The sequence below is a fragment of the Raphanus sativus genome, chromosome 5 (assembly GCF_000801105.2).
Source record: "Raphanus sativus cultivar WK10039 chromosome 5, ASM80110v3, whole genome shotgun sequence".
Taxonomy (NCBI): Eukaryota; Viridiplantae; Streptophyta; class Magnoliopsida; order Brassicales; family Brassicaceae; genus Raphanus; species Raphanus sativus.
In genome coordinates this window covers 5,094,125-5,121,463 of record NC_079515.1, presented here as the reverse complement: position 1 = coordinate 5,121,463, position 27,339 = coordinate 5,094,125, and the positions used below count along the sequence as shown (strand labels likewise).

Here is a 27,339-nt window from a genome sequence, read left to right as displayed (position 1 = left end):
ATAATTTGCAGAGAGGAGAGAGTATATAAAAGAGAAGGTTTTGAAGATGAGCGAACCAACCTCTATGGCTCTCATCATGCTTCTTCTGCTGTTTTACTTCTTCCCGCTTTATTTATTTTATTTGAATTTTTTTCCATTTGTATTTAACTAATAATGTTTCAAATAATTAGTTCATGAGGTTAAAATTCTATTTCATTTGGATATGGACAACTGACTCAGCTTTTGTAATTGGCATGTTTTTGCTAATATAGCACGTTGATCTTGGCAAAGAAAAAAGAAAGAAAAACACGTTACTTTCTATAAAACTATTTGAATTTGTAGGTAACTCTAATGAAAAAATATTATATATCTTAAATTAGTTTTGACATTTTAAAAAAATGCAGGTTCTTGTGGTGATAAACTAATAGTTAAGTATGCAAATATAATGCTATTCATGACTCAAAAATCAAAGAAATTTCAAAGGTTATCCATTGATGTGCTAGATTAGTTTTGGATTGGTTTTGTTGGTGGCTAACTGTAGTGATCCAAAAGTCATACATACGGTTAATAAATCTAATTAATTCGTTGTTAATCATGATTACTGTAAAGTCAAGTGCATATATGTGTGTACGTCATGTATATAAACTATGTTGTGGCCTTCTTGTTTCTGATGACATATCCATCATCGACAACAAATAGTCTAGTTAAATTTAGTGTTTAACTTTTATTTGCAGTCGTAATGTTTTCTTGTGATAACAAAGACAAAACTTAATGATAAGTAATCTTGATTTATTCATTTGGTAGGTGGAGAACGCATGGGACTATGCATGGTTCTTGTTGCGCCAAACAATCCAACATTATAAACGGGGCTTGTTTTGACCAAGCCTAATGGGCCTTTCAAAATCCCCAAATTGTTATCAGCCACCAGAAGAAGAGGGTGGTTCCTACAAGAATTTTAATCTCTCTTCGAGGAGACAGTGGTCTTTCTCGCATTACTAGGGTTTGTGATTCTTGAGATGTGAACCAGAGCCTAGGGTTTTGAATCTCCACTGAGTGTTCCTGGGAACCGAGGAGAAATTTGCTGTAAAGGTTACACAAAAGTTAATAACAATATAAAAAAGAGAAGAATCTTGCATCGCTTTTGTGTATTGCAGGCTTTTACAAAAAAACCTATAAAGCGTTGAAAAAGAATCTTACACTTTTTTAACCTATCATTTCTTGTTAAACAAGAAACGAAATAAACAAATGAAATGCTTCTCTGTTACAGTAAAGGGGAAGAAAAAAAGAATACAAAAGAATTTCTAAGTCATCATCGTCACTATTCACACAAAAAGAATAGATCAGATCGAAAGAACTTTATGTGTAATTAAAAAAAATTCATCAGTTACGAACGGGTGATGATATCTGCAGGTAATGACAATCCTCGCCATAACGGTGACATCTGAGGGGTTTGCGTGTGAGACAAGGAGGAGAAACAGAGTCTTGAAACAGAAGCACTTCTCGGAGACAGGTTGACTTGTTCCAGTGCTTGAAACTGAAGCGCTGATGGGTAATCCCTTACACAACCTATCCTTGGTCCTGCACCTGTTGTCCATTTGCAGGATAGTTGTTTCCCAAGTTGGAAAGATCTACTTTCCTTCTTTGAATTGATCCTTTTTAGGATTGATTCTTCTGGAATCTTCACTACTTCTTCAATCTCTTTGGTTTCTTGTTCTCCTCCTCTTGGCGAGCTCTGCTCTGAAGGCATTGGTTCTTGTTCTAAGTCAAATATCTCTTCCTCTTCCTCCTCATCATCACCCGAATCATAGTCTTCAGATACTTCAATAGACTCCATCTTTATCAGTGTTTCAGCCATCACTGGAGTTGTTTCTTCTTCTAGTGGATCAGCCTTGTCTTGCAAGCTAATGGTCTTCTCAGGCTCCAAATCCTCTTCCAAAGAATGGTTTCTCATGTGAGTGCTTCTTTGTTTGTAAAGAGAAAACTCATCTTCATCTGTAGGACTCATCTGAAACACAAAACAAAAACACTTATATAAGAAACATAACCCTCACAGACTCAAGATCTCATTCAATCAAAATCTCTTCCCCCTTTACCTTTACATCAGTGATATCAACATTGTTCTCTCTTAGGAAAGAGAGAAAGTCCAAGAAATTCTCTTCAGTAGGTTGATAATGTCCACTGTGTGGCCAAACAGCCTTGAGAACACCATCTTCAACGACTAATCTCCCTGCAGCAACTGTAGCTCCTCCAGCTAAGAAGCTTGAATGTTGAAACGTACCCTTCTTCTTCTTCCCAACGTACAACACTTTCGACGTGCTCAGCACAAAAATCCATTTGGAATCACTTTCTTCCATAGCTGAAGTCTGAAGCATTTCTCCACTGTTCTTGTAAAAGAACTTGCCTTCTTCCACAACAACCTCATAAGCTTTCCTTTCCATCTACACAACATGACAAGAAAAAGAAATAAGTTTCTAGTTTTATCGGTAAAGTTACTTGTTGAGCAGGTAAAAGAAATAGATACTAACCGGACCAAGGTACTTGATGCACTGTTGCTGAAGTTTCAAACGAGGACACTTCTCCACAAGATTTACTTCTTTTCCCTCGCCAATATCAAGCCTGAAACATTTGAATCTAAATTTAGTTTTCTTGATTCTGCCAAAAGCTTTTTACATAAATGAGAAAAAAAAAGAGTAGGTGACAAGTAGTTACCAGTAGAAGAAAGGTTCTCTACTCTGACAGTGCAGCCACTTGTTGTAGTAAAAGTGCAGGTTGTGTCCATACCGATGCCTCGGGTCAATCTGTTATATACCAAAATGCATTAAACCAAGATCAGATTTCAATCCAAAAAGTTGTTTTAAATAAAACTAATAAGTCTCTATAAAACTTACAGCTTCAAGCCAGTGTTGTAGAGCAAGCTTTTGTGCTTTTCCATTCTTGGACAATCCTTTACCAACCTTAGCTGCTCTAGTCCTAGCTCTAGACCACCTCGAAATCGCGGTTTCGTGTTTCTCAATATCAAAGAAAGATATAGAACTTCTCTTCAGCTCAGCAAAATCCAAAAGCTTCCACCTGTGATTGGAAACAAGATTAGATCACCACAACACAACTTAAAAGGGAACGTTTTAGAGTTTTGAGATAAATTGTAAGAGATCAAGTATCTCTCGACAATATATTCTATGATACTACTTAAGGAATGTATCATAGAATATATTGTCGAGAGATACTTGATCTCTTACATAAATTACAACTAACCAGCTTTGCTCCACGAGCACTGCACAATCAGCCAGCTTTCTCCTTGTACGGAAACTCTTGTAAACTTTCTGTAACTTAATAGCAGCTTCGTGTTTAGGGTTCCTCGGATCAAGAACCGAGAGTTCTCTTGCAATCTCTGCATTGTCTAACTCAAAGCCGTTGTTCTCTTTCGTGTTGAGAGAGATCATTCTCTCCAGTTGCATCCCTTTGAAGCTGACAGACTTCTCAACGACCATTTTACCACCAGATCCCAGAGATTTCAAGATCGTGGGCTCGAGAGTTCTGTCACTGAAGTTAACGGATCTCTTGGGAGTTCTGCACTCGTCGTCATCACCGAAGCTTATGGACTTGACAGTGACAGAGTCTAGAGCTGTCTCCACGTCTTCTTGCTTGGTGAACTGACAGGAGAATGATACCCCCATTCAACAGATCCCAATAGGTTCTGACCTGAAGTGAAACATCACGAATCTGTTATAAACTTATGTCTGATCCATAGAACAGAGTTTGGAAGAAAAGGTTAAAAATCAAGACTTTTCGGATCTGGAAAACAGAGCAACCTGGAAATGCAAATATAATTAATTAAAAAAACATTTTTTTAACAAGAACCCATTACTGATAATTTCTTTCGAATTTAAGTATTATTATCAAACTCAAACCCACTTTGGTGTAGCTAGCATATAAGTAAAATCTTCAGAAAAAAAAACAGAGTAATTGAAAACAAAAATTATTTATACGTGGATAAGTTACCTAGAATATACGTTTTGGCAGTTGATAAGGTTTTGTCACTCGAGCAGAATAAAATCTTGAAACTTTCTCTTGGTTCTTCTTGAATCTTCTTTAGATTCTCTTCTGTTTCAAAAGATTTGTTTGTTCTTGTTTTTTTTTCCTTTAAGTGAAGAAGAAAATGAAGCTCAGAAATCAAGTTACAAACTCTTCAGCGAAGGAAGTTTATATATATAATACAGAGCGGCAGGACAGGAGAGAGAGAGAGAGAGAGAGAGAGAGAGAGAGAGAGAGAGAGAGAGAGAGAGAGAGGCGTCGATATTTCCAACCACGTGTTTGTGGCTGCAGAATATTCATTCTAGGTCAAAAGTTGAACTCGAGATTTTACTTTAGCCACAAGCAAAATTAATTATGTTGTGGGTTTAGCGAGAAAAGGTTTTAAAACTATATCATAAAATGACCAAATCCATTTCTTTTTATAATCTGAATTTGACTAATCCATTTTTTGAGTATTAGTTAGTATAATTTGAATGTTACTATGATAAAGTGACGTAGTTGCAGACGTGAGATTTTTGGTGAATACTATGCGCTGTTTTAAAAAGGGTACATGTTTGTCAATATATTTAAAAAGAAGCCCACAATAAAATGCGATTTAATGAAATTTCCTTCTTCCTTTCGTGGCGACCCACAGAATACTCTCTATTCGATTAAAAGTGTTTTGGTGGGTCAATAAAAACAAAAATCATGGAATTAAATAGGCATATAATAGAGTGTTATAATTTGTTTATTTTTCAAATCATAATGTAACGAGGCAACTGAACATTCAAACTTTGCATCTAGCGACACTTTATTACATTTTTTTGTCGACCATTTATTATATATATATGTTATGTATACCGCGCATAATACATTGAAATACACCACATAATACATGCACATGTACACTTCCTCAGGAAAATTAGATTGATAGCGACTTGTGTCCTTATTTACATGTTCCTCTAACGCACCAAACATATCGATTCTCTTAGCGAAATACACCTCTCCAATGAAAGTTCGAACAAAAAAACCAATAAACTTTCCCCCAAGAGAGAAAGACAAATACTGTTGTCAAACATCGGTCGAAACGTAGCATAAAGCCACCACTGTCTCCGTGCGCATGCGCGTATATGGATATGCCGACTAAACTATCTCAAAGCTCTTACGAGTTTTTTTTCAAAGAATGCCATTACGAGTTTGATTGGTAACTAATGCATATTTGAGTAGAGTAAATAATTAGAAATAGAAGCGCTGTTTTTGGTTTTAAAACAACGGCTAAGAAAACCAAATAATCACTTTTTGGACCAAACATTTGGTTGATTTTTTCGACCAAAAATAAACATATGGTTGATTTTCCTTTCAGTGGCTTTTGACAACATAAATGTGAAATTATAACTTAAGATTAAAAAAAAAAACTTGCGATTAAAAATTGTACTGTTACGAAAATACTAAATTTAATGCTGATATAGTTATTACTTGGCTTGGTGCGTACGGATTCATTTAATGCACTGATTCATTAATACTTCTTCCAAATCATATCATGTTACGCTACACTTAACTAGTACTCCTTTTAACGAATAAACATAAATTGAAAATATAGTATAAAGAGTTAATAAATTTTACAGTGACATTTATTATGAAACTGAGCGACTAAAAAAAAGATTAAATGTATTTGTTTTTATTTTAAAAAAATTTAATTGCATTTGTTTCATTCGTAATTTTTCATTTATATTTGTTTTTGCAGAAATTCACAAACTTACTTTTAACTAGAATACTATTGATTTTCATATTATATATTGTGTGTGTGTTTTCTGTTTATAAATCTAATCCACATGGATATTGTTTAATTAATAAACATTCAACAATAACAAACACAAAAATATAATTTCCAAATCACGAAATCTAGAACTTGGATTTAGTTCAATTTGTATAGACCTTAAATTGCTCAGGAAACCATTAAGAACCAAGCATCTTAGATTTTGTTCTCAGCATATAATGAAACTACTTTCAGTTATTCTTATGATTAATGTATACTCCCTCCGTTCTTAAAAATAAGATTTTTTAGATAATTCACGTATATTAAGAAAACAATTAATATTTTTAATTAATTTTTTTATTTATATTTATTATACATTTTCTAATAAATATGAACCAATAATATTTAGTCAATTCAAATGTTTTCAATTAATGTATCTTAAAAATATCTAAAATTACCTTAAATATATAGAAAGTTTATAGTATTTATGAAACCAAAAATAAAATCTAGAAAATCTTATTTTCAGGAACAGAAGTAGTACTAGAAAATGACATACTTTGACGTACCAAATGAGACCGTACATAAGATATCGGTAAGCTCGTCACGTGGAGAGTTTACATCGAAACACGAGGTTGATGTCTGCTTTCAAGTACCACACCGTACCTAACATGGAGACAACTGTATCTGTTCGACAGCATTCAAATTTATGACTCTTTTAATGTCTGCACTATTTTTTTTTGTCTGCAATGATCTTTAGATCTATGAAATGGTAATTATAGGCAGCTTGATGTATTTAACTTAGGACGGAGCAATAATATAATCGTTTAAAATGCGATTGACTTGATCTAGTTATAATTGGCTCCTGTAAAGTTTATTGGTCAACAGTTAAATGCATTCAATGATTATGAATTTATTAGCAGTAATAATACCCAACTTGTTTTTTTGTTATACTGAACTTACTTCTTACAAGTTGGCTGAACTTTCTATTATTGATTTTTGTTTTTTGAAATTATTTTACAAAAATACCTATAAGCTAAACACCGTTGATACTTGATAGTCAAAGAGATAAACTACGATGAATAAATAGGTAACTAGTAGTACATGTTTACACAGTAGGACTAGGAGTCTAGGAACAATAAAAATTTAAAAAGAGTCAAAGGATGAGAGAGTGGCCCGATGCCAGCTGGGAAGCACAGGGACGAATTAAATAATGCCAGCGAGGATTCTCTGGTAAAATCGTCCAATCAGTATCTAGTCGGAAACTCCAAGAAAAGACGCGGAGTTGGTCTCGGTAAAAGAGAAAAGTGCACCGACGCGACGACAAGTAGGAGTGAAGAGAACCACCCTATTTTTTGGTGCACCATCCCGTACTCTATTATCACCCACCTTTTCTCGAGAAGTACGGCCACTTTTGCTTTGTTGACCTTTTGCTGGATTTATAGTCTCAAGTTGACTAACTCGTTCCAAAAACTCGTCTATAGTTTCCACTGCTCTTCTGTCTCAAATAGGGCTGGGCATTTTATCCGTTAAATTTGATTCGATTCGTTATCCGTTGCTATTCGATTCGAAAATTCCGAATATCCGTAAGCTTTCGAAGCAAAGCAAATACTAAAATTCAATATCCGTCAAAATCGAAGCAAATCACAAATATTAAAATTTTGGGAAGCGAATATCCGATCCGGTCCGTCAATATATAAATACATGTATATTTTGATTATATTTAAAGTTTTAAATGTATAAAATTATATAATTATTATTCTAATATATTATTTGATAGATTCTATTCATATTATTACTTATATAAAAGTATTACATAAAAGGAAGAGAAAATATTTACGATAATTATAATTTTTTTTAAGTTTTGTGTTATTATAATTTTAACTAAGTTTAAAAATTTACAAAATATGAAGATTCATTGCTTTTTTTAATTTTTATCTTTTATATCATGCAAAAAATATATTTTACAAAACAAATTTGTATCAAATTTTTAAGATTATTTGTATTAATCAAAACAAATGAGAGATCCGTAAGTATCCGCGAATATCCGCAAATATCTATTTATTTTCCGGATATCCGTTTTTCCGAATATCCGTATTTTTCCGAAGCAAAGCAAATCGAAAAATCAGATATCCGTAACATTCGAAGCAAATCACAAATACCTTCAAAAACCCGAATATCCGATCCGTGCCCAGGCCTAGTCTCAAGCCTCTCAACGTGTGGAATGGATATGTTATTACAAAAACTTTGGTCTGAATTCGACCCAAAAAAAATTGGTCTGAAGGAAGTCATGGGTAAAAATTGAATGTGAATAATGAAAATGTTTTTTTCATTGCTTCATTTATTAGACTGTAGGAGAATAATGACCAATGAGAAGACCCAAAAAAGTAAAGGTGGGTAGATTGAATAATGCATTAATTTTTAATATTTGTGATTTACTTCGTAGCTTATATAAATTTAGTTTTTTTTCATTTTGAGTTGTTTCAAAAAAATACAGGCAGTTTTACAGATATGTTTCGAAAAATACATGCAGTTTTACAGATATTCAGAAAAGTTATAGATATTGCGAATATTTAAGAATATCTTATATACTTTATTCAATATAAGTAGTTTTAGAGAAAAAAACTATATGTTTTTTTTCAAAATTTATATTTTAGATTATATAAAACAAAAATTAGTGAAACTATATGTTCCATAAAATTTTAAAATTCATGATTTCCTTCATAAAACCCAAAATTTTATAAAATTTTAGTTTTTCTGTAAAGATTTTATATTCCTTTCTTAATTCAACACTTTTATAAGTAATTTTATAAATAAAATTAATAAAACTATATGTTAAAACAGTAATTAGATAAAATTATACATTTAAAATTATATATTTAATTGTAGATATATACCTAGTTCTATAAATGACAAAGCAAATCTGATATCCATCTTTAAATTTCTAATATCTATTTTTCTATGAAGATTTACATATACCAAATTTTTTGAACAAATAATAAATTGAATCTAGTTTAACGGATTAAATAAACTGCTCTAAAAATAGTCAGTAAAAACATCATTTCAACCAAATTAATATGTTGTCGTAATTTTTCACAAATACTTTTTTCAAATAATTAATCTCCTAGACAAGAATTGAATATTGGACTAAGTGAAAGAAAAGAAAATTGAAGTAAAATGAAAAACTACCTATTACTTGATAAAAAAAAAGGAACTGCCTATTAGGCTACTATTGTGTTAAGGTGGTAGGTCAATCACATAACATATATAAAACAAAATAAAGGGAAGATTACTAAAATGACACAAATTAGTTGTGTTATTACTAGAATGATTCATATTTTTCAAAAATTATTAGAATATTTTTCTGGACGAAATTACCCTCATCCATAGTTATAACAAAAAAAAACATTACCAAAGTGTCCTTGCCATATGATCCCCGACAGATTTATTTCCAGAAAAACAAATCTATCGACTAATAAGTCTATTTAGAAAATCTGTTTAGAAAAAAAATCTATCGTTCAAATGGTGTCAGACTTTCTTAAAAACGTCAGAATTATTTCTACGACAGAGTTAATTGTCCGATTTAAATTGTAAACAGATTTTGTGGCAGATGATATAGCAGATTTGTTATAAATGGTAGATTTTTGTGGTCGACTTTATTTTCTAATGAATAGACTTATTTTCTTATATTCAATTTATTTTCTTATGGCAGAGTTACGTATCCGATTTAATATTGTTACTAGACTTTTAACTTATGTGGTGGCAGATTTTTTAAATTATATTTTGTCAGAATTATTGACAGAAATTTGACTCAAATCAATGAATCAAAAACAATACCATTCCTTAAAAGTGCTTCCATCGGCAACAGGACGAACAGTGAGCGAGTGAGTGAGCGTACACACGTGCTGCAAAAACAGTACCTAAAACTCAGTCTCTCCCGTTGACTTAACGAAGAGTGAGTGAACCTATACACGCATATGCAAGACAAGACAACCAGAGTTGAATCTCGACAGATCTAAGGTGAAAGTGACTGTCGAGCCCAACAGACCTTAAAATCCGACCCATCCCAGTGACTCCTCTTCATGCAGCTCGCCGGAACTCCAAGAGATTCATCCTCAACAGACCTGCTCAGCCCGCCGCGGAAAAATCTGAGGCAGACACCACAGTTCGAAGGAGAAAGGTTTAGGGATTTTTTTTTCTAATATTGCTCGTAAAACTTCTAGATAAGCCTCGAGGGGTTTTTGGTACTTTCATTCATATTAAAGATTAGTCTAGTAATTACAAAAATTTAAGAGTTGAATCTCGACAGATCTAAGGTGAAAGTGACTGTCGAGCCCAACAGACCTTAAAATCCGACCCATCCCAGTGACTCCTCTTCATGCAGCTCGCCGGAACTCCAAGAGATTCATCCTCAACAGACCTGCTCAGCCCGCCGCGGAAAAATCTGAGGCAGACACCACAGTTCGAAGGAGAAAGGTTTAGGGATTTTTTTTTCTAATATTTCTCGTAAAACTTCTAGATAAGCCTCGAAGGGTTTTTGGTACTTTCATTCATATTAAAGATTAGTCTAGTAATTACAAAAATTTAAGAGTTATTCTAGTCATTATGTGTATTATTTGAGTCATAATTTCTCCAAAATAAATACTGTCATCCATCGACATCATCAGTTACATCATTGACGTCCATTTCAACATGGGGCCAAAACTTCTGGTTATATCCTAATCAATGAAACGTTCCATAGGTCATAATGTATTAAGTTATAACTAATATCTCGTTCAACTGCTTAAAAAAAATACGTATGCATCTATATTATTAAAACTGAAATATAAATAGACCGAATCATATTTTCAATAGATCTATTACATCTTTTCTTATCTTATTTTTAATCATCATAAATACTTTATTAATTACTCTTTTCTAAATAAATCAACACTATTTATTATAGAAGTATAAAAAAAATTATTTGAGACAAGAATTCAAAATAGTTAATAAAATATTTTTAATTTGTTTACATAATCAGTTAAACATAAACATTCAAATACATTTTAGCTACGAATCATTTTTTTGGATACCAGTTTTTTTTTTTAATTTTGAAATTAAACTTTATTCGGGTATTATAAATTTCCATATAGGTTTCAAGTTTGGATCTTCCTAAGTCCGAATGAATTCGATTTTGATGTATAAAATTTTTAAAATATCCAAAAACTAAGGCAGCTGAAACAAGTTCGAATATTCGTACTTGATTAAGTTCAAATATTTTGAATTCAAACTAAAATAATTTTAAAATAACCAAAGCAACTATATTACCCAATTTGATTCAAATTCGATTTTGATGTACATGAATCTAAAAATGTTCAAATATTTATAAAATTAATTATATGATAGCACATATAAAATATATAACACTCATTATGAAAAACAAAATATCAATTCAAAAAAATGTAAAACTAATATACGCACGGATGTGCAGAGAAATCTCTAGTATATATTATATCAAGACATTGTTTCTTGCCAATAAATAATGATATAGAAGTATATAGTTTTTAATAGTGAACTAGTATAAGATCCATGGTCTGCGCGAGATGAAAACTATATATAAAAATTATTTTTACAAATTATTATTAAAAAATAACAAAATAATAAATGCGTATTAAATAACTAAAAATAGTTGATTTACTATACATATAATTAAATAGGCGCAAACTCATGAAAACAATCACTTGAACCGCAAGTTGGCCTAAGAAAAGTACACGTAGAATATGAAGTCAAAACGTTAAGTGTCGGCCAAGAAAATGACGGTCAAGTCAACTAAAAATGATTTAAACAAAGAGAGGAAATGAAATACTTTAAGTAACATTGGTCTTTTGAATTATTAGTTTTACGTTTACCTGGACGAGTCCTTTTTGTAGCTACCGAAAGTAATCAAGACATTGGTGCTCCTTGTGGTGATGATGATCACCAGACCAACCACGTAGTTTTTTGTAATATTAAAATTCAAATTGTACACATTATTACGTAACTATAGGATAGGTACGACCATGCATAATCCACGCCTTTCAATTCAAAAACCATAAGGTGATCAGATCTATAAGATCATCCAAAAATTAATTAAGAGACTTGATTTATTTAAGAACCACACATATACAAGTACTACAGGTAATCATAACAATCATGCAGATTATGTAACGCATGTTTAGTCGTTGTACCAGTTTAATATTCAGATTATGATCTGGTTATCAGATTATTAAAAATTTGAGACTGTACCAAATGCACATGTAAATAGAAATACATTTAATCAACTGCTTCAATTCTGCTTCAGCTAATAAGCAGTGGCGGTCCCAGGATTGAACTTGACTGGGGTCAAAAATAGTTTAAGGCGACTTTGTTGAGGTTCGAACTCGGGCTTTGTGGGGTCAAACACCGTATTTTACCATCTCTGCTGCACTCTCTTTAATGTTTTTCTATACAAAAACAAATATTTATCAGATTTTTTGTGGTGTCAAGTGACCCCACACCTCTTCAAGTGGATCCGCCCCTGCTAATAAGCTCTAGATAAATGTGTAGAAAAATCCAACAAAAATGTTAAATATCCTCATGCCTTCATTTTACCGCTATTTACATTAGCTATCATTTGAAGCCAATAAGTATGCTTGTTAATTTGGTCAAAAAAGTATGCTTGTTAACCCTAACCAAACTATCTAAATATTAGACTACAATAGTCATCACAATATAACGGCAAAACCTTTGAGCTGCAACAATTAGACTAATTAAAAATATAGTATAAGTATGTATTATATAGGGTACTAGTGGTTTGTTTCCCTCGAAGTTTGTCAACACTTTAAACGAATATTTATATTTATTTAATTTATTGTTTGATATTTTTAATATTTATTGCCGTCTAATATCATACGTAAATAGAATGGTCGAATATGGTCCAAATAAAAAAAATAAAAAAATAAAGAACTTTTGAAATAAATATATAAATTATAGTCTTAAACCTTAAAATTTTAGATGTATATCTAAATTTAGAGCATATAATGTTTTTGACAACATTAAATATATATATATATATATAGTTAAAACTATTTCACTATATTGTTAAATATATCAATAATAGTTTTGAACATGGTCCAAAATTAAATTGAGACAGTCTGTTAGTATTTGACATGTTTTTGTTTTTATTTATTGTCAAACATGTTTTGTGAAATTTTACTATTTCATCCATTATTATCCATTTCTGTTCCGATTTCTTTTGTTTATTTGAAAGACATCTTCATTCTTGTACACACTGACCAGCAGTAGAGACGGACTAATGTGTGTATTATGTGATTTTTGAACGATGGGCTATCTTAAAGTGTTCGATTTTTGCTAATTCTTATGTGAACATGCACTCTCGTTGTTTGCTTTTGATGTGGTTTTATATTGCGTATTTCGTTTCTTGCATGGAAATTAGAAAGATTTTATTACTATATTAGTTTTGATTTTATATATTTTTCTATGTCATTGGATACTGAAAGTTAGTTGTTCCTAAGATTTGATCGGGAACAATAACTTTTGTTTTGTTGTTTGCTTCTATAAATAATATTTCTTTAGTATCACTATAAGTGATGTTTAAGACTTTTATATAAATATTAAAAAATACAAATTTATATATAATTTGTTTTGATTACATAAAATAGTATAAAATAAAATTACATCCAAAAATAAAAGAAAATATGCAGAATATTATAATTGGTTTGAAATTTCAAAAAACATTAAATTTTATCTAAAATTATGAAACATCACTTATAATTAAACAAAAATAAAATCTTTAAAAACTATTTAAAGTGATACGAAAAAAATAGCATATAAGATATATTTTCTCTAGGATGTTGTAATGGAATGTAGTTGTTTTTTTTTCTTTACTTGTAAAATCTTTAATTAATATGGAAATTTGAATATTTTGACTATGTGCGTGATTTCTGTTGTTATGTAGCTTCAGTTTCATTTTACTTTGGTTTCTTTCCATTCAAACTTGTCCGAAAATGCTATTTTAAATAATATCTTTCCCCAACAAAACATTATCATGCCTCTTAGGTATAGAACCGTCTCGAATTATTTATGGACCCTGTTAAAAAAATATTAGTGGTATATTTAACGATGTAATAGAGTTGTTTTAAAAATTTATAGTTTTATTTATATATGTATATTTTACATTTTTTCTGAAATTATCAGCTCTAAATTTAATACTATGATTAAAAAGTTTAAATTTTATATCATAACTTATATATTTATTTACAAAAATTCTTAATTTTTTTTTATTTTTCAATTTGGACCCTGTTCGACCACTCATTTTTTAATATATATTTTTATTTGTGAAACATGAAAGCACTATAAATTTTAAATTTCCTACTTTTTGTTCTTATAATTTTTTCTTTATTCTTAAAATTTATATACTTTGAATTATATTCTGTTTTTAATTTATTTTATTGTTTATTTGTTTATATATTGTATATTTTGATTATGCATTAATCTTAAACTATGGTTATCCATTTTTTGCTTACTAAATGAACATTTTTTCAAGCGATTCAGTTTTTTATTTTTTTATCTGGATTTTAGAAAACATGTTAAGGAATATTATAATGATTCTTTTCTTTCAGTTTTATTGATTCTTTTTGTATTTATTTTATTAAGTATTTTGTCTAAATTTACTATTTTCAACTAAGCTTTTCACCAAGCTCAAGTTATGATTGTCACAAAATTATCATTTATGTTTGTTATATTTTGTTATATTTATTTTCAAACAAAACTAAAAATGTTTTGATTAAGTATTAATATTTGATTGTTGTTTTCTTTCTCTTTTTATAATTATCTTTGAGCAGGTAGTGCTTCTGACCCGGCCATGCTTCCTTCAAAAATTGGAGCAGTGTTGCTTCATGTGGTATTCTGTGGACCACTGCTCCTCACCACAGGAGAGGAGGGTTTAATAGTGAGAGTCACAGCACCGGGAATATCATCTCCAGGGTAGTTATCACCTCCATGTAAGCAAAGCTTTGATGATGTAGCATTGGTCCATTAGTTGTCTCAATGTCATCGACGTGGGCAGTGCAGAGGAATTCTACCGTCTTTGGGTCCACAGGTGAAAAAAACAAAATGCATCATATAAGATGAGAAAACAGAGCCGAATAAATGCAATCTAACTTATTAAATTTTGAAAATATACTTCAGAATCACAATGTATCAAAAAGTTAACGGCGAATCCTAAAATCTCAAACATGAAAAGTAAAAATTTAAAGTCTCCACCTCAATGGCAAGTTGGCACAACAAACGAACAACATATTCCCAATTCTGCAGATAACAAGATACTTTATACAAATTAAAGAAACTCAGCGTTGATGAAAGCATCATTTATTCGAAACCCAAATAGTCTAACACGCAATAGTATAAAACCCATTGTATAAAGCAACTCATTAAACTTTACTTTTCTTGCAATCCAAGCAATTTCTTAAAGCCAACCCATATACCTTCCTTCCACAAAACGATGAGTTCTCTATAAATGTAACCAATGTTTTCTATAGACAAAGACATAAGTTTCCTAAAAACTAATAAACAAACCCTTATGGAAAATCTCATCACCACTTTTCATCCTACACATTTCCTTCAAGGGTATGCTCCCAGTTCCAACCATTATAATGGTAGGATTTGCGTTATTTGTGAAAACTGGAACTCTACTCGGCCTAATTGTACGTATTGTCATGCATGTGATTTATGCTTTCACAAAGAATGTTCAACCGGATTGATGAAGAATCTGACAATAGACCGTCAAGAGACACATGAACATACGCTCACCTTCATTCGCCAAAAGAACTCTTTCAACTGTGTTGCTTGCGGAAGGGTTTCCTCTAACAGCAAGATGAAATACTACAAAATGCACGAGATGAATATGTACGGATGTTTGCCCTGCAATTTCTTTATCCACAGAGATTGTATGTATTTACCAAAGGTGATAAAGCTCACTCGTCACTGGCACCGCTTGTTTCATACTTTGCAAGATCCTAATTATAACACGAAATGTCGACTTTGTTATGCCCCATTTGGTTGCGGAAGTGGAGGATACATTTGTATTGTCAAGACGTGTCATTATAAACTTCACTCGCATTGTGCAACGCGTGAAGATACGTGGGATGGCAGAGATTTGGAGCGAGAACCTGAAGAGACCCGTAACTCTGATCAAGATGTTACATCGTTGAAGGAGGTAGATGATGGCAAAACGTTCCGTCATTTTAGTCACCCACATGATTTAACGAGACTTTGTGTAACATCCCTGTCCCCCGGTGTCCGACCGGAGTTAACGAAAGGGAGTTATGGACACGCGTATACCCTTTAAGGCAACCCGCCGTGTCCGTTACTGGTCACAAGAGTCGACGGACGCATTGCTTTCTTTGAAATTCCGATCCACCCGTATCCATTTACTTCTACTTACAGTCCTGCGCAAGGAAAATGGAGATGGGAGGAGTGAGCAATTGAATTACTCAGTGAAGTGGCTCTAGTCCAACTTGCCCGCAAGACACTCTACACTACTCTATGCGGGAGCCAGGACTAACCAATCACTACAATCAAACAGTGCAACATAATACATTTCATAACAACACCATTTCTAGCAACCTAGCAGTCAATCAATCACAACGAACTCAGTCATTTCTACACAACACATTATAGAAGAATAGACCGACTCGACAACCTCCACAAGAGCAGACTGACTCCAATCAACTTAGACTTAGGACCATAGCCGTTTACGGACGTCCCACCTCGTGCCGGCCTATCCTGGAAGGGGTGCCCTCTCTCGGGAAAACCGTCCCCCTCTCCAGCTTCCTAAATGGCTATCCGAGTTGCAGCTCGTTGGCCCATCGGCGCTGTCCGCCCCCCGGTCATAATAGCCATAATTATGCCACGACTCGGCATTGACTTGACTCGATCCTAGGCGCCACTTACATCATTTTATATCCCGCATCTCGCGGTAGGCTCATCTCTTCACTTCCCGTGGGTACCTCGTGTTAGGCTACTGTCCCACGGTTCGCATCACATCACATCACATCACATCACATCCTAGACTCTAGACGCCCACCCGTTCTCGGTGGTCCAAACAGGACTACAAGCAAACTCGTTGACACTTCCACTTTCACATTCTCAACTCAAACTCATTCTTAACCACTTTCACTTTACTCAACCTCTTCCACTTAAACATTCACTTTCACATACTTTAACACATAGACTCATACTCAAGATCACACTTATCTCTTCTCAACTTCATAACTCATTCCACATTCACTTAGACTCTTACTCCATACTCCACATAGTATTCAATAACACTTAGCAACCAACCTTAATAAACATACACTGCTCAAGATACCATCACAACACTTAGTACAATGCAACTACTTTCTCTAGCAACCTAACTTCCATTCACATATCAACACATGGGACACAAATCATTCACACAAACATCCACATCAATAATAACCACATCAACACAAGGCAGTCCATTAAGTCCCATTTAACAGTGTGAAGGTTCTTATGCATCATGATCATCCATCTAACTCCCTAGCTTTCATCATGATCTAACACCCTAGCTTTCACTCAAGATCTAGTCAACCCTAGATCCAACCTAGGCAATATAAAGATCAAGGGAGCAAGATGGGTTCAAGACACCTCACCTTAGCCACGGGTTCTGAAGAAATCTGAGAAAACACAGAATGGACCTTGACGGCTCTAAAACAGCAACTCGTTAACTTTTCGATCCTTCCGGTCAGAATGTATTACTAGATGTCCTCTGTCCATAGACACTGATTTTACTCCGATCGGATACCATTTGATTAACCAAAATGGCTTCACACCTAGACTGGTCACGAACGCAGACTGCACCAACACCTCTCACGAAAACATGGATAATTCTCAGATAATAACTCTAAATGACGATCCGCTTGTTGGAGATGATAGATAAAAGAATCTACTACTTACTTACAAATTTCCAGGTTGTAAGCTTTCGTTTAGGTTGGCCGTTTGGTCTTTACGCTGAAACTGGTCGGAACTGTATCTGCATCGCTACAGCTTAAGCTTATTCTTGGCCAAGAAGCAACGTCTACAACTTTTGCGGTACAACTCCGATCTCGATTCCGTTTGCTGCTACAGATTTCTTGAAACGAGATCTATCCAAAGAGCCATGACTCGCAGCCTAGAATCTCCTGAATCGTACTATAAGTGTCTCACAAAACCACACCTAGGCCATGGATCCAATGATGCAAGTGAACATGATGAAGATATGCAACTGCTCCGTTTTACGACCTCACTCCCTCTTGTCTCTGCTCACGTCCAAAAATGTGTGAGATGGTATGGCAATGGATCTAGATCTGGAATAAGAGACAAGGGAAACGAGGTCAGATCCGGTCACCACCACACCACCACCCACACGGCTATCACTATCACCACCACCACCAATCCGCCGCCGGCGAGGAGGGAGAGAACGCCGAGGAGGAGAGAGACCACGAGAAGAGAGGAAGAGAGGAGAGAGAGATCACGCAGAGGGAGAGAGAGAAGAGAGGAGAGACGGCGGCGCAGGAAGAGAGCTTGACGGCTAGGGCTTCCAGTCTCCTGGAAATCTCTGCAGAGCTTCGCTTCAAGCTTTTTGATGAGACAAAGAAGGAGGCTGCAGCTCCTTTTTATAAGAGAATGGGGGGGGGGTGGTAACCTAGGTTTTAGGCAATCGGGCCGTAGAGGAGCCCGTTAACCTTAAAAAAAATTCTGGACCAGAACTGGGATGTTACAATCTCCCCCACTTAATGGAATTCGTCCCCGAATTCCGCGTGTCGAAACCTCACTTCCTAACATCCCATACCCAAGTGACCACCAACTCGTCATTTGTCATCCAACGGTTTCTACAACATCCCGGCTTACTTCCCTTATGGATATCCTTTATCCCTTTATAACTCATCCATCTTTCTAGTGTCACTGTTTCTTGTGGTTCACCAACTTCACTCGTATTCTGCTTACAGTTACGGTGAGACGTACTACTACTGACGACTTCGGAATATTATCCAAGGTACTTCTGCGATCTTTGCTCAACCAATCGTGTAGTGTCATTGTGAAGTCAAAAATCTGCGGTGATGTACTGCTGACTTGCCACCACGCTTCAGCTGCGCTACTCTGATTATCCTTGCTCTATGTGCCCACATGTACCACGGTCCAGGCATCCCACATTTGTGGATTCCGCAATCCTAAGGCATCCCTTGACACAATCCCGTTGCAGCCTTGTACTCCTCCTAGCAATTATCAGGTTGTTCCACTTGCTCCAGGATTTCATAGGTCCTCTTCTACTTTATCCTTAGTTCTCCCCCACTTTCGATCAGACATACGGAGTTCTTAAACGATATCTCATTCGTTCCTTGTACAAGTACTTCCAGAAGTCCAATAGGTTGTAAGATTGCGCAAGCTTTCATCAGTGGTATATGTACTCTCCACCTTCTTCCTAATCCAGCACATAAGCTTGCTACTCGGTCGGTCGGTCCGTCTCCGCGTCCTCATCTGACTCGAAGAAGTGGGCACTTTGGTCCTCTTTGCCCATCCTTGTGAAGCACTCCTCTGCGGCTATTGCTTGCACTGCTACCATTTTTACTAGTGCGAATTCCAACGGGGCCATGGCACCCTCAAGCTCGTCCCGAATGTCTTTGCGGAGCCCTGCCATGAACAACTGGCACCACTCCTCGGCTGGCTTTGACTTGCACTTCTTGGCCGTATCCATGAACTCCCTCAGGTAATCTCTTACAGTGCGTGGTTTCTTTTCCATCTGGACTGGTACATCACAACTATCAGGTTCCTGACTTTCCCCGAAGGCGTCTCTCCTCGGGGCTGAGAACTTGCGCGGACGTCTCCGCTTCTTCTTGGAAGGCTCCTCAACAAGCGGCTCAGGAACCCACTCCATATCTGACACTGGTTTTTCTTTCCTTGGCCGACCCCGTCCTCGCTTACCCGAAATTTCCTCCGACTGATACTTAGTCGATGCTCGAGCATACCGAATATCCCCACACATCAGATCCTCCACCCATTCCACTGCATAGTCCGGCGCTCGAACGTCGGCAATGAAGGCCCCCACCTAGGTTCCACTCTTCCCGCTACGATGCGTGGAGTCCGGATGTCGAACTGGCCCGGTTTTTCTGGTCCACTACGATCACGTCTGTCACCATGGTCACCACTGGCTGGCGAAGACATCATGCAAGTAAAGATCCGATAAGAACCATAATAGAAGCATAGATATAAGGGGTGGGTTTTTTTTTTTTTTTTTTTTTTTTGAAAACATCACACAACTTCCTCAAACATCAAAACTTTCGCAAACTCTTTTCTTTTAAAACAAGGTTTTTGAAAAACTTTGGAAATGCCGACCCCTTAGAATAGCACTAAGGGATCTTAACCCCCGCTCTGATACCAATTGTAACATCCCTGTCCCCCGGTGTCCGACCGGAGTTAACGAAAGGGAGTTATGGACACGCGTATACCCTTTAAGGCAACCCGCCGTGTCCGTTACTGGTCCCAAGAGTCGACGGACGCATTGCTTTCTTTGAAATTCCGATCCACCCGTATCCATTTACTTCTACTTACAGTCCTGCGCAAGGAAAATGGAGATGGGAGGAGTGAGCAATTGAATTACTCAGTGAAGTGGCTCTAGTCCAACTTGCCCGCAAGACACTCTACACTACTCTATGCGGGAGCCAGGACTAACCAATCACTACAATCAAACAGTGCAACATAATACATTTCATAACAACACCATTTCTAGCAACCTAGCAGTCAATCAATCACAACGAACTCAGTCATTTCTACACAACACATTATAGAAGAATAGACCGACTCGACAACCTCCACAAGAGCAGACTGACTCCAATCAACTTAGACTTAGGACCTATAGCCGTTTACGGACGTCCCACCTCGTGCCGGCCTATCCTGGAAGGGGTGCCCTCTCTCGGGAAAACCGTCCCCCTCTCCAGCTTCCTAAATGGCTATCCGAGTTGCAGCTCGTTGGCCCATCGGCGCTGTCCGCCCCCCCGGTCATAATAGCCATAATTATGCCACGACTCGGCATTGACTTGACTCGATCCTAGGCGCCACTTACATCATTTTATATCCCGCATCTCGCGGTAGGCTCATCTCTTCACTTCCCGTGGGTACCTCGTGTTAGGCTACTGTCCCACGGTTCGCATCACATCACATCACATCACATCACATCACATCACATCCTAGACTCTAGACGCCCACCCGTTCTCGGTGGTCCAAACAGGACTACAAGCAAACTCGTTGACACTTCCACTTTCACATTCTCAACTCAAACTCATTCTTAACCACTTTCACTTTACTCAACCTCTTCCACTTAAACATTCACTTTCACATACTTTAACACATAGACTCATACTCAAGATCACACTTATCTCTTCTCAACTTCATAACTCATTCCACATTCACTTAGACTCTTACTCCATACTCCACATAGTATTCAATAACACTTAGCAACCAACCTTAATAAACATACACTGCTCAAGATACCATCACAACACTTAGTACAATGCAACTACTTTCTCTAGCAACCTAACTTCCATTCACATATCAACACATGGGACACAAATCATTCACACAAACATCCACATCAATAATAACCACATCAACACAAGGCAGTCCATTAAGTCCCATTTAACAGTGTGAAGGTTCTTATGCATCATGATCATCCATCTAACTCCCTAGCTTTCATCATGATCTAACACCCTAGCTTTCACTCAAGATCTAGTCAACCCTAGATCCAACCTAGGCAATATAAAGATCAAGGGAGCAAGATGGGTTCAAGACACCTCACCTTAGCCACGGGTTCTGAAGAAATCTGAGAAAACACAGAATGGACCTTGACGGCTCTAAAACAGCAACTCGTTAACTTTTCGATCCTTCCGGTCAGAATGTATTACTAGATGTCCTCTGTCCATAGACACTGATTTTACTCCGATCGGATACCATTTGATTAACCAAAATGGCTTCACACCTAGACTGGTCACGAACGCAGACTGCACCAACACCTCTCACGAAAACATGGATAATTCTCAGATAATAACTCTAAATGACGATCCGCTTGTTGGAGATGATAGATAAAAGAATCTACTACTTACTTACAAATTTCCAGGTTGTAAGCTTTCGTTTAGGTTGGCCGTTTGGTCTTTACGCTGAAACTGGTCGGAACTGTATCTGCATCGCTACAGCTTAAGCTTATTCTTGGCCAAGAAGCAACGTCTACAACTTTTGCGGTACAACTCCGATCTCGATTCCGTTTGCTGCTACAGATTTCTTGAAACGAGATCTATCCAAAGAGCCATGACTCGCAGCCTAGAATCTCCTGAATCGTACTATAAGTGTCTCACAAAACCACACATAGGCCATGGATCCAATGATGCAAGTGAACATGATGAAGATATGCAACTGCTCCGTTTTACGACCTCACTCCCTCTTGTCTCTGCTCACGTCCAAAAATGTGTGAGATGGTATGGCAATGGATCTAGATCTGGAATAAGAGACAAGGGAAACGAGGTCAGATCCGGTCACCACCACACCACCACCCACACGGCTATCACTATCACCACCACCACCAATCCGCCGCCGGCGAGGAGGGAGAGAACGCCGAGGAGGAGAGAGACCACGAGAAGAGAGGAAGAGAGGAGAGAGAGATCACGCAGAGGGAGAGAGAGAAGAGAGGAGAGACGGCGGCGCATGAAGAGAGCTTGACGGCTAGGGCTTCCAGTCTCCTGGAAATCTCTGCAAAGCTTCGCTTCAAGCTTTTTGATGAGACAAAGAAAGAGGCTGCAGCTCCTTTTTATAAGAGAATGGGGGGATGGTAACCTAGGTTTTAGGCAATCGGGCCGTAGAGGAGCCCGTTAACCTTAAAAAAAATCTGGACCAGAACTGGGATGTTACACTTTGTGTCAATGGTGAAAAAGAAGAAGGAGACGAACGAGTATGTCAAGCATGCCTCCTTCCCATTGACTTTGATAGTTTCTTAGATTGTAAAGAATGTGATTATGCACTCCTTGACACTTGTGCAAATCTTCCTCGGAAGCTGGAACACACGTTTCACCGCCATCCGCTAACCCTAGAGGTGGACTTGATGAACATCAAAGAAGGGTTCTTCAGTTGTTCTAAATGTGAACGAGAATCATGTGGTTTCATGTACCGGTGCTGCAAAGAGGAATGTGACTTTAAAATGGATGCACAGTGTGCTTCCCTTGCTGATCCATTATACAATATAGCCCACAAAGACCACCCTCTCACTCTAATAGAAAATGGGGCAGGTTGTTTCGAATGCGAAATCTTTTTTTGGTCAAAAATCGTAACTCTGCCGGTGTTGGTAAAAAAAAAGTATGACACTCATCCACTTATCCTATGCATTAATGCGTCAGACGTTACATTTTCAGCCTCGATTCCTTGTGAAATCTGTGAAATAAGTATAATACCTTATTATCCATATTTCCGAGATATCTACGGTTGCTTTGATTGTAACACCGTTGTACACGTTGAGTGTGCACTAGGGAAATACCCGTATCTGAAACCTGGCCATACGATCAAGCTGAATGGTTTTGAGATTGAGATTGCATCCAACAGTCTTTCCCGGCCTATATGTCATGCATGCCACTCTATGTGCCAAGATAAACTGGTTTTCAAGAATAAGAGCAGTGCCATCTCTTTCTGTTCTATTAACTGTATAAACTCTTCATAGAAAACCCAACTGCAATGTTACACTTGTGTAAAAAAATAGTTTACATACTTCTCTACGCGTATTTACTTCAACCTTCTAATCTCTTTTATTTATTGTTGATATATTCTGTATGAAAAATAAGATGTTGCTTTGCTTTTCAGTTCAGTTGTAAATTAAACTACCATGAATCAAATAAATTTGTAAGATCCCCTAGACATTATTTGCGAAGTGATTTGCCACATGTCTTCTCTACAATCGTTTTCACAAAAAAATTGTGACGTGGCTATTAAGATTGATGACATGTCATATCGTTAAATATGACATGGACAATTACATTTAATGCTGATATATATTTTTGGAAATCTTTTTAGAATATGGTAATAACTCATATATTACATTTAATATTGATTTATATTTTTGGTAAACTTTGTAGAATATGGTAATAACTCATAAATCATCACTAAAATAAATATATTCAAATATGACATTTTGAATTTCGAAATATTATATAATTTTACTTTTATAATTAGAAATTTTATATTATCTAAAATTTTCTAAATTTTCTGAATTTAAAAAAAAATTAAATCGTAACATCATTAGTTTCTTTTAGATATCTACAAATTATATACATATTATTTAGTTTTAATTTTTGATAACTATACAATTTTATATGATTTTTAGTAATTTTGTACAAGTTGATTTAATACATTTAACCAAATGAAATAAATAATTTTTATCTAAGATTTTAACTTTATATATATACATATATATTCTTAAATATAATTAAAAAAAATTCTATTAATTTTATGCTTAATCGATGATATTTAAATTAATTATTGGTCAAAATAATAAAATATAATATTAATAAATTACATTTTAAAATATAAAATTTAACTTTTTAAAAATTCATCACTACACATGGTGCAAGAAAACACATATATTAATAATTGTGACATGACTACTAAAATTGATGACATGTCTTATATATTAATATGACATGAAAAATTATATTTAATGTTATATTATATTTTTGGTAAATTTTTTAAAATATGGTAATAACTCATATATTACATTTATTGTTGATTTATATTTTGGATTTTTTTTTAAAAATATGGTAATAATTCATAAATCATCATTAAAACAAATATATTCAATTATGGCATTTCAAATTTCGAAATATCATTTAAATTAAAAATATTTCAAAAATATATACATATTTTTGGAAATTATAAAAATTAAATCATAAAATCAAATTAAATCGTAAAATCATTAGTTTGTTATATTTATCTACAAATTTTATAAATATTGTTTAATTTTAATTTTTGACAATTGTGCAATTTTACATATTTATTTAATATATTTAATTAAAATATATAGATAGAAAAATCTACCTAAGATTATAATTTTAAATATATACATGCACATTCTTAAATATAATTCAAAATAAACAAAATTGTTTTTATCTTAATTTTAATGTTCAGTTAAACCAAATTTATATGAAAATATTGATAAGAAGAAAGAAAATTTATAATATTAATAAAAAAATAATATAATTTATATTTATCTATTAAAAAATATTTTAAAATTCTTTTACTGCAGTGCAGAAAAACACCTAGTAACTTCAGAAATCTCGTTACCTTCAAGAAAATAGATTTAAACGTTAAGTTATCTTATCTTATATATTAGATTCTGGAAACATACTTCACCATTTGCAATGTTTCCAAAAAAAAAAAACATAATTCCAACTCTCGGCCAGGCCCGGCCCGCTGCGGAAGCAGTAGAAGCGGCTGTTTAGGGTCCAAACGTATGTAAGACTTTTTTCTTTAGCTTGCTGTTCATTGTTTTTTTTTACAAAAAAAATACACAGCTGCAACCCAATCTGAGTGGGGCCTTGAATAGGTTTGGTCCGGCGCTGCTCTCGGCCCCATCTGCTTACCTTTAGCCAAGAGGACCTTTTTTGAACAGTCCGGTCCTCACAAGGATATCTATCTTCCAAGGGATTATTACACTGGGTGAGCATGCTCTGTAGTTAGATCATTAAATGCTTCAATTAGATCGTGTCTCTCTATCTCATCGTTTTCTTTTTGCTTCGTAAAGCACCTTATGTGAATCATGTTTGTCTTCAATCACTTTTTCTTATTCATAGTTATTCCTACATCTACAGCTCATACATTTGATACCCTGAATCCATTTTCTCCTTGGGGGTTTCCAAAGATTTAGTAAGTATAGTACTTCTAAAACTTCATCCTCTTATAGTGAGATACGTTCCATGTTCGATCACACTCAAAGAGTGTTTACTGAAGTTGTTGAGGTTCGTGTTACAGTGAATCTAGAGAACTGAAGAGACCAATTATTGAATCCTAAATCCGGTAACAGGAGATTTAGAGAGACTAACAAAGAAGTAATGAGATTAATTTAGGATCAAATTTCGTTTAGTGAAGTGTTAATACAAAAGCCAAACAGAGATACAAAACAAAGAACTCGTCGTCTCAAGATGAATATCTGATTTTCTCTCTCTCTCTCTTGCCTCCCTACTTTCTCATTCAATGCTCTCCTCTACTTATACTCGATCGAATGGATCTCTTGTTCTCCAGTGGTTGTGTGTCAGATGGTTGGTTTGGAACTCATCATTTCCCTATTGCTTGTTATAGGGTTTCTGTCTACGTTCGGCGGTTGGTGCAGGCTACGCGTCGTAGGACCGTTTTTATCTGATTCTTAATCATCCTCCAACACCAATGAAATAATTAGACTTGTTTGGAAGATGTTCTAGATGGTAGTGAAGGGTTGTTGGAAGGAAGTTGAGTTTTGAATTCAAGTTTGAAGATGTATCAAGTCTTGGACAAGTCAAGTCTTTATACTGAAATTTGCAAGGTTTGAAGGCAAGTCCATGCATGCTTTTTCTATGTTTATCATGATGGCTTCTTGGCACAGCGATATATCTTCCTTGGTTACTGTGTGTTTTGGTTCCGTAGTTTAAGATTTTTTTTTTTTTTTTTTTATTATTATTGGATTTGTTGAAGAGATCCAAGGGGGTTTGGTTTCATTCAGTATGTGGATCCTGCTGAGGCAAAACATCACATGGAAGGCTATCTGAAATCAGAACGAGGGATCGAGGTGGAAAAGGTGGAGATTCTTCGTCTCTTCAACCCTGAAAGAAGACGTTCTCCTCCCCCCTAAAAGACATCAATCTAGGTAGACTATCTCTGCCTTCATTTCATACTTTCAGATATGTCATTACTGTTCTGATGGATTAGAGATCATTCTCTTTCTACCTAACTCTGTTTTTTTTTTATCACAAGTCTGTCTCACCTCAGGAAAGACGACACTAGAAGGAGACCTCATACTCTCGCTCACCACTAAAAAGGGTTCGCAGTGGAAGTCATGAGAGAGTGAAGAGCCACAGCAGGAGCCGGGAGCTACACGCCTGAACAAGCCAAGAGCCCGGTCCTTTAGGCAGAGCAGGAGTAGAAGTCCAATCCCCTCGTGGAGAAAGAAATAGTGACGGTTCTCCAATCCAGTGATTTATTACACAAACCCCATATGTCTCTCTACACACCAGTTCTGCAGTCTTGTTTGTTAGCTAGCTCTACGTTATCAGATAGATATTCGTTTGCCACTAGGTTGAATTCTCTTAACTTTTAAGTCTTTTTTTGTTTTGATAAGTTTTCTAAGACAGCTCCTCTTGTGTTATTGTTTAATGTTTGATTCATGAATGAACTTAAAAGACATGACAATGAGATTCCATGTGCTTTTTTTGTCATCTTATCTCTCTTGTTATGGTGAAAGAAGATGGTCCTATTAGGGAATGTGGGAGCGTTTTTGACGTATTTGCATCCACTGGTTT

General features: G+C 35.3%; 1 protein-coding gene and 1 long non-coding RNA gene across 4 annotated transcripts; one reads left to right on the top strand and one right to left on the bottom strand.

Moving 5' to 3' along the window:
- Window positions 1-1,098: 1,098 nt before the first annotated feature.
- LOC108856928 (IQ domain-containing protein IQM2) lies at window positions 1,099-4,172 on the bottom strand. Its single transcript, XM_018630833.2, has 7 exons — window positions 3,979-4,172; window positions 3,232-3,678; window positions 2,868-3,048; window positions 2,689-2,777; window positions 2,505-2,595; window positions 2,073-2,417; window positions 1,099-1,984 (listed from the first exon to the last, which is right to left on the bottom strand). The coding sequence occupies exons 2-7, from the start codon at window positions 3,651-3,653 to the stop codon at window positions 1,364-1,366; spliced, it is 1,749 nt and encodes a 582-aa protein (XP_018486335.1). The 5' UTR covers window positions 3,654-3,678; window positions 3,979-4,172; the 3' UTR covers window positions 1,099-1,363.
- Window positions 4,173-25,219: 21,047 nt separating this feature from the next.
- On the top strand, window positions 25,220-27,320 carry LOC108859617 (uncharacterized). Of its 3 annotated transcripts, none has more exons than XR_001950505.2 (4): window positions 25,220-25,303; window positions 25,395-25,714; window positions 26,147-26,687; window positions 26,795-27,320. It is a non-coding gene; the product is annotated as an uncharacterized LOC108859617 (long non-coding RNA). The 3 variants fall into 3 exon arrangements; XR_001950506.2 differs by having other exon boundaries at window positions 25,395-25,507; window positions 26,795-27,318; XR_001950507.2 differs by having other exon boundaries at window positions 25,221-25,299.
- Window positions 27,321-27,339: the final 19 nt, after the last annotated feature.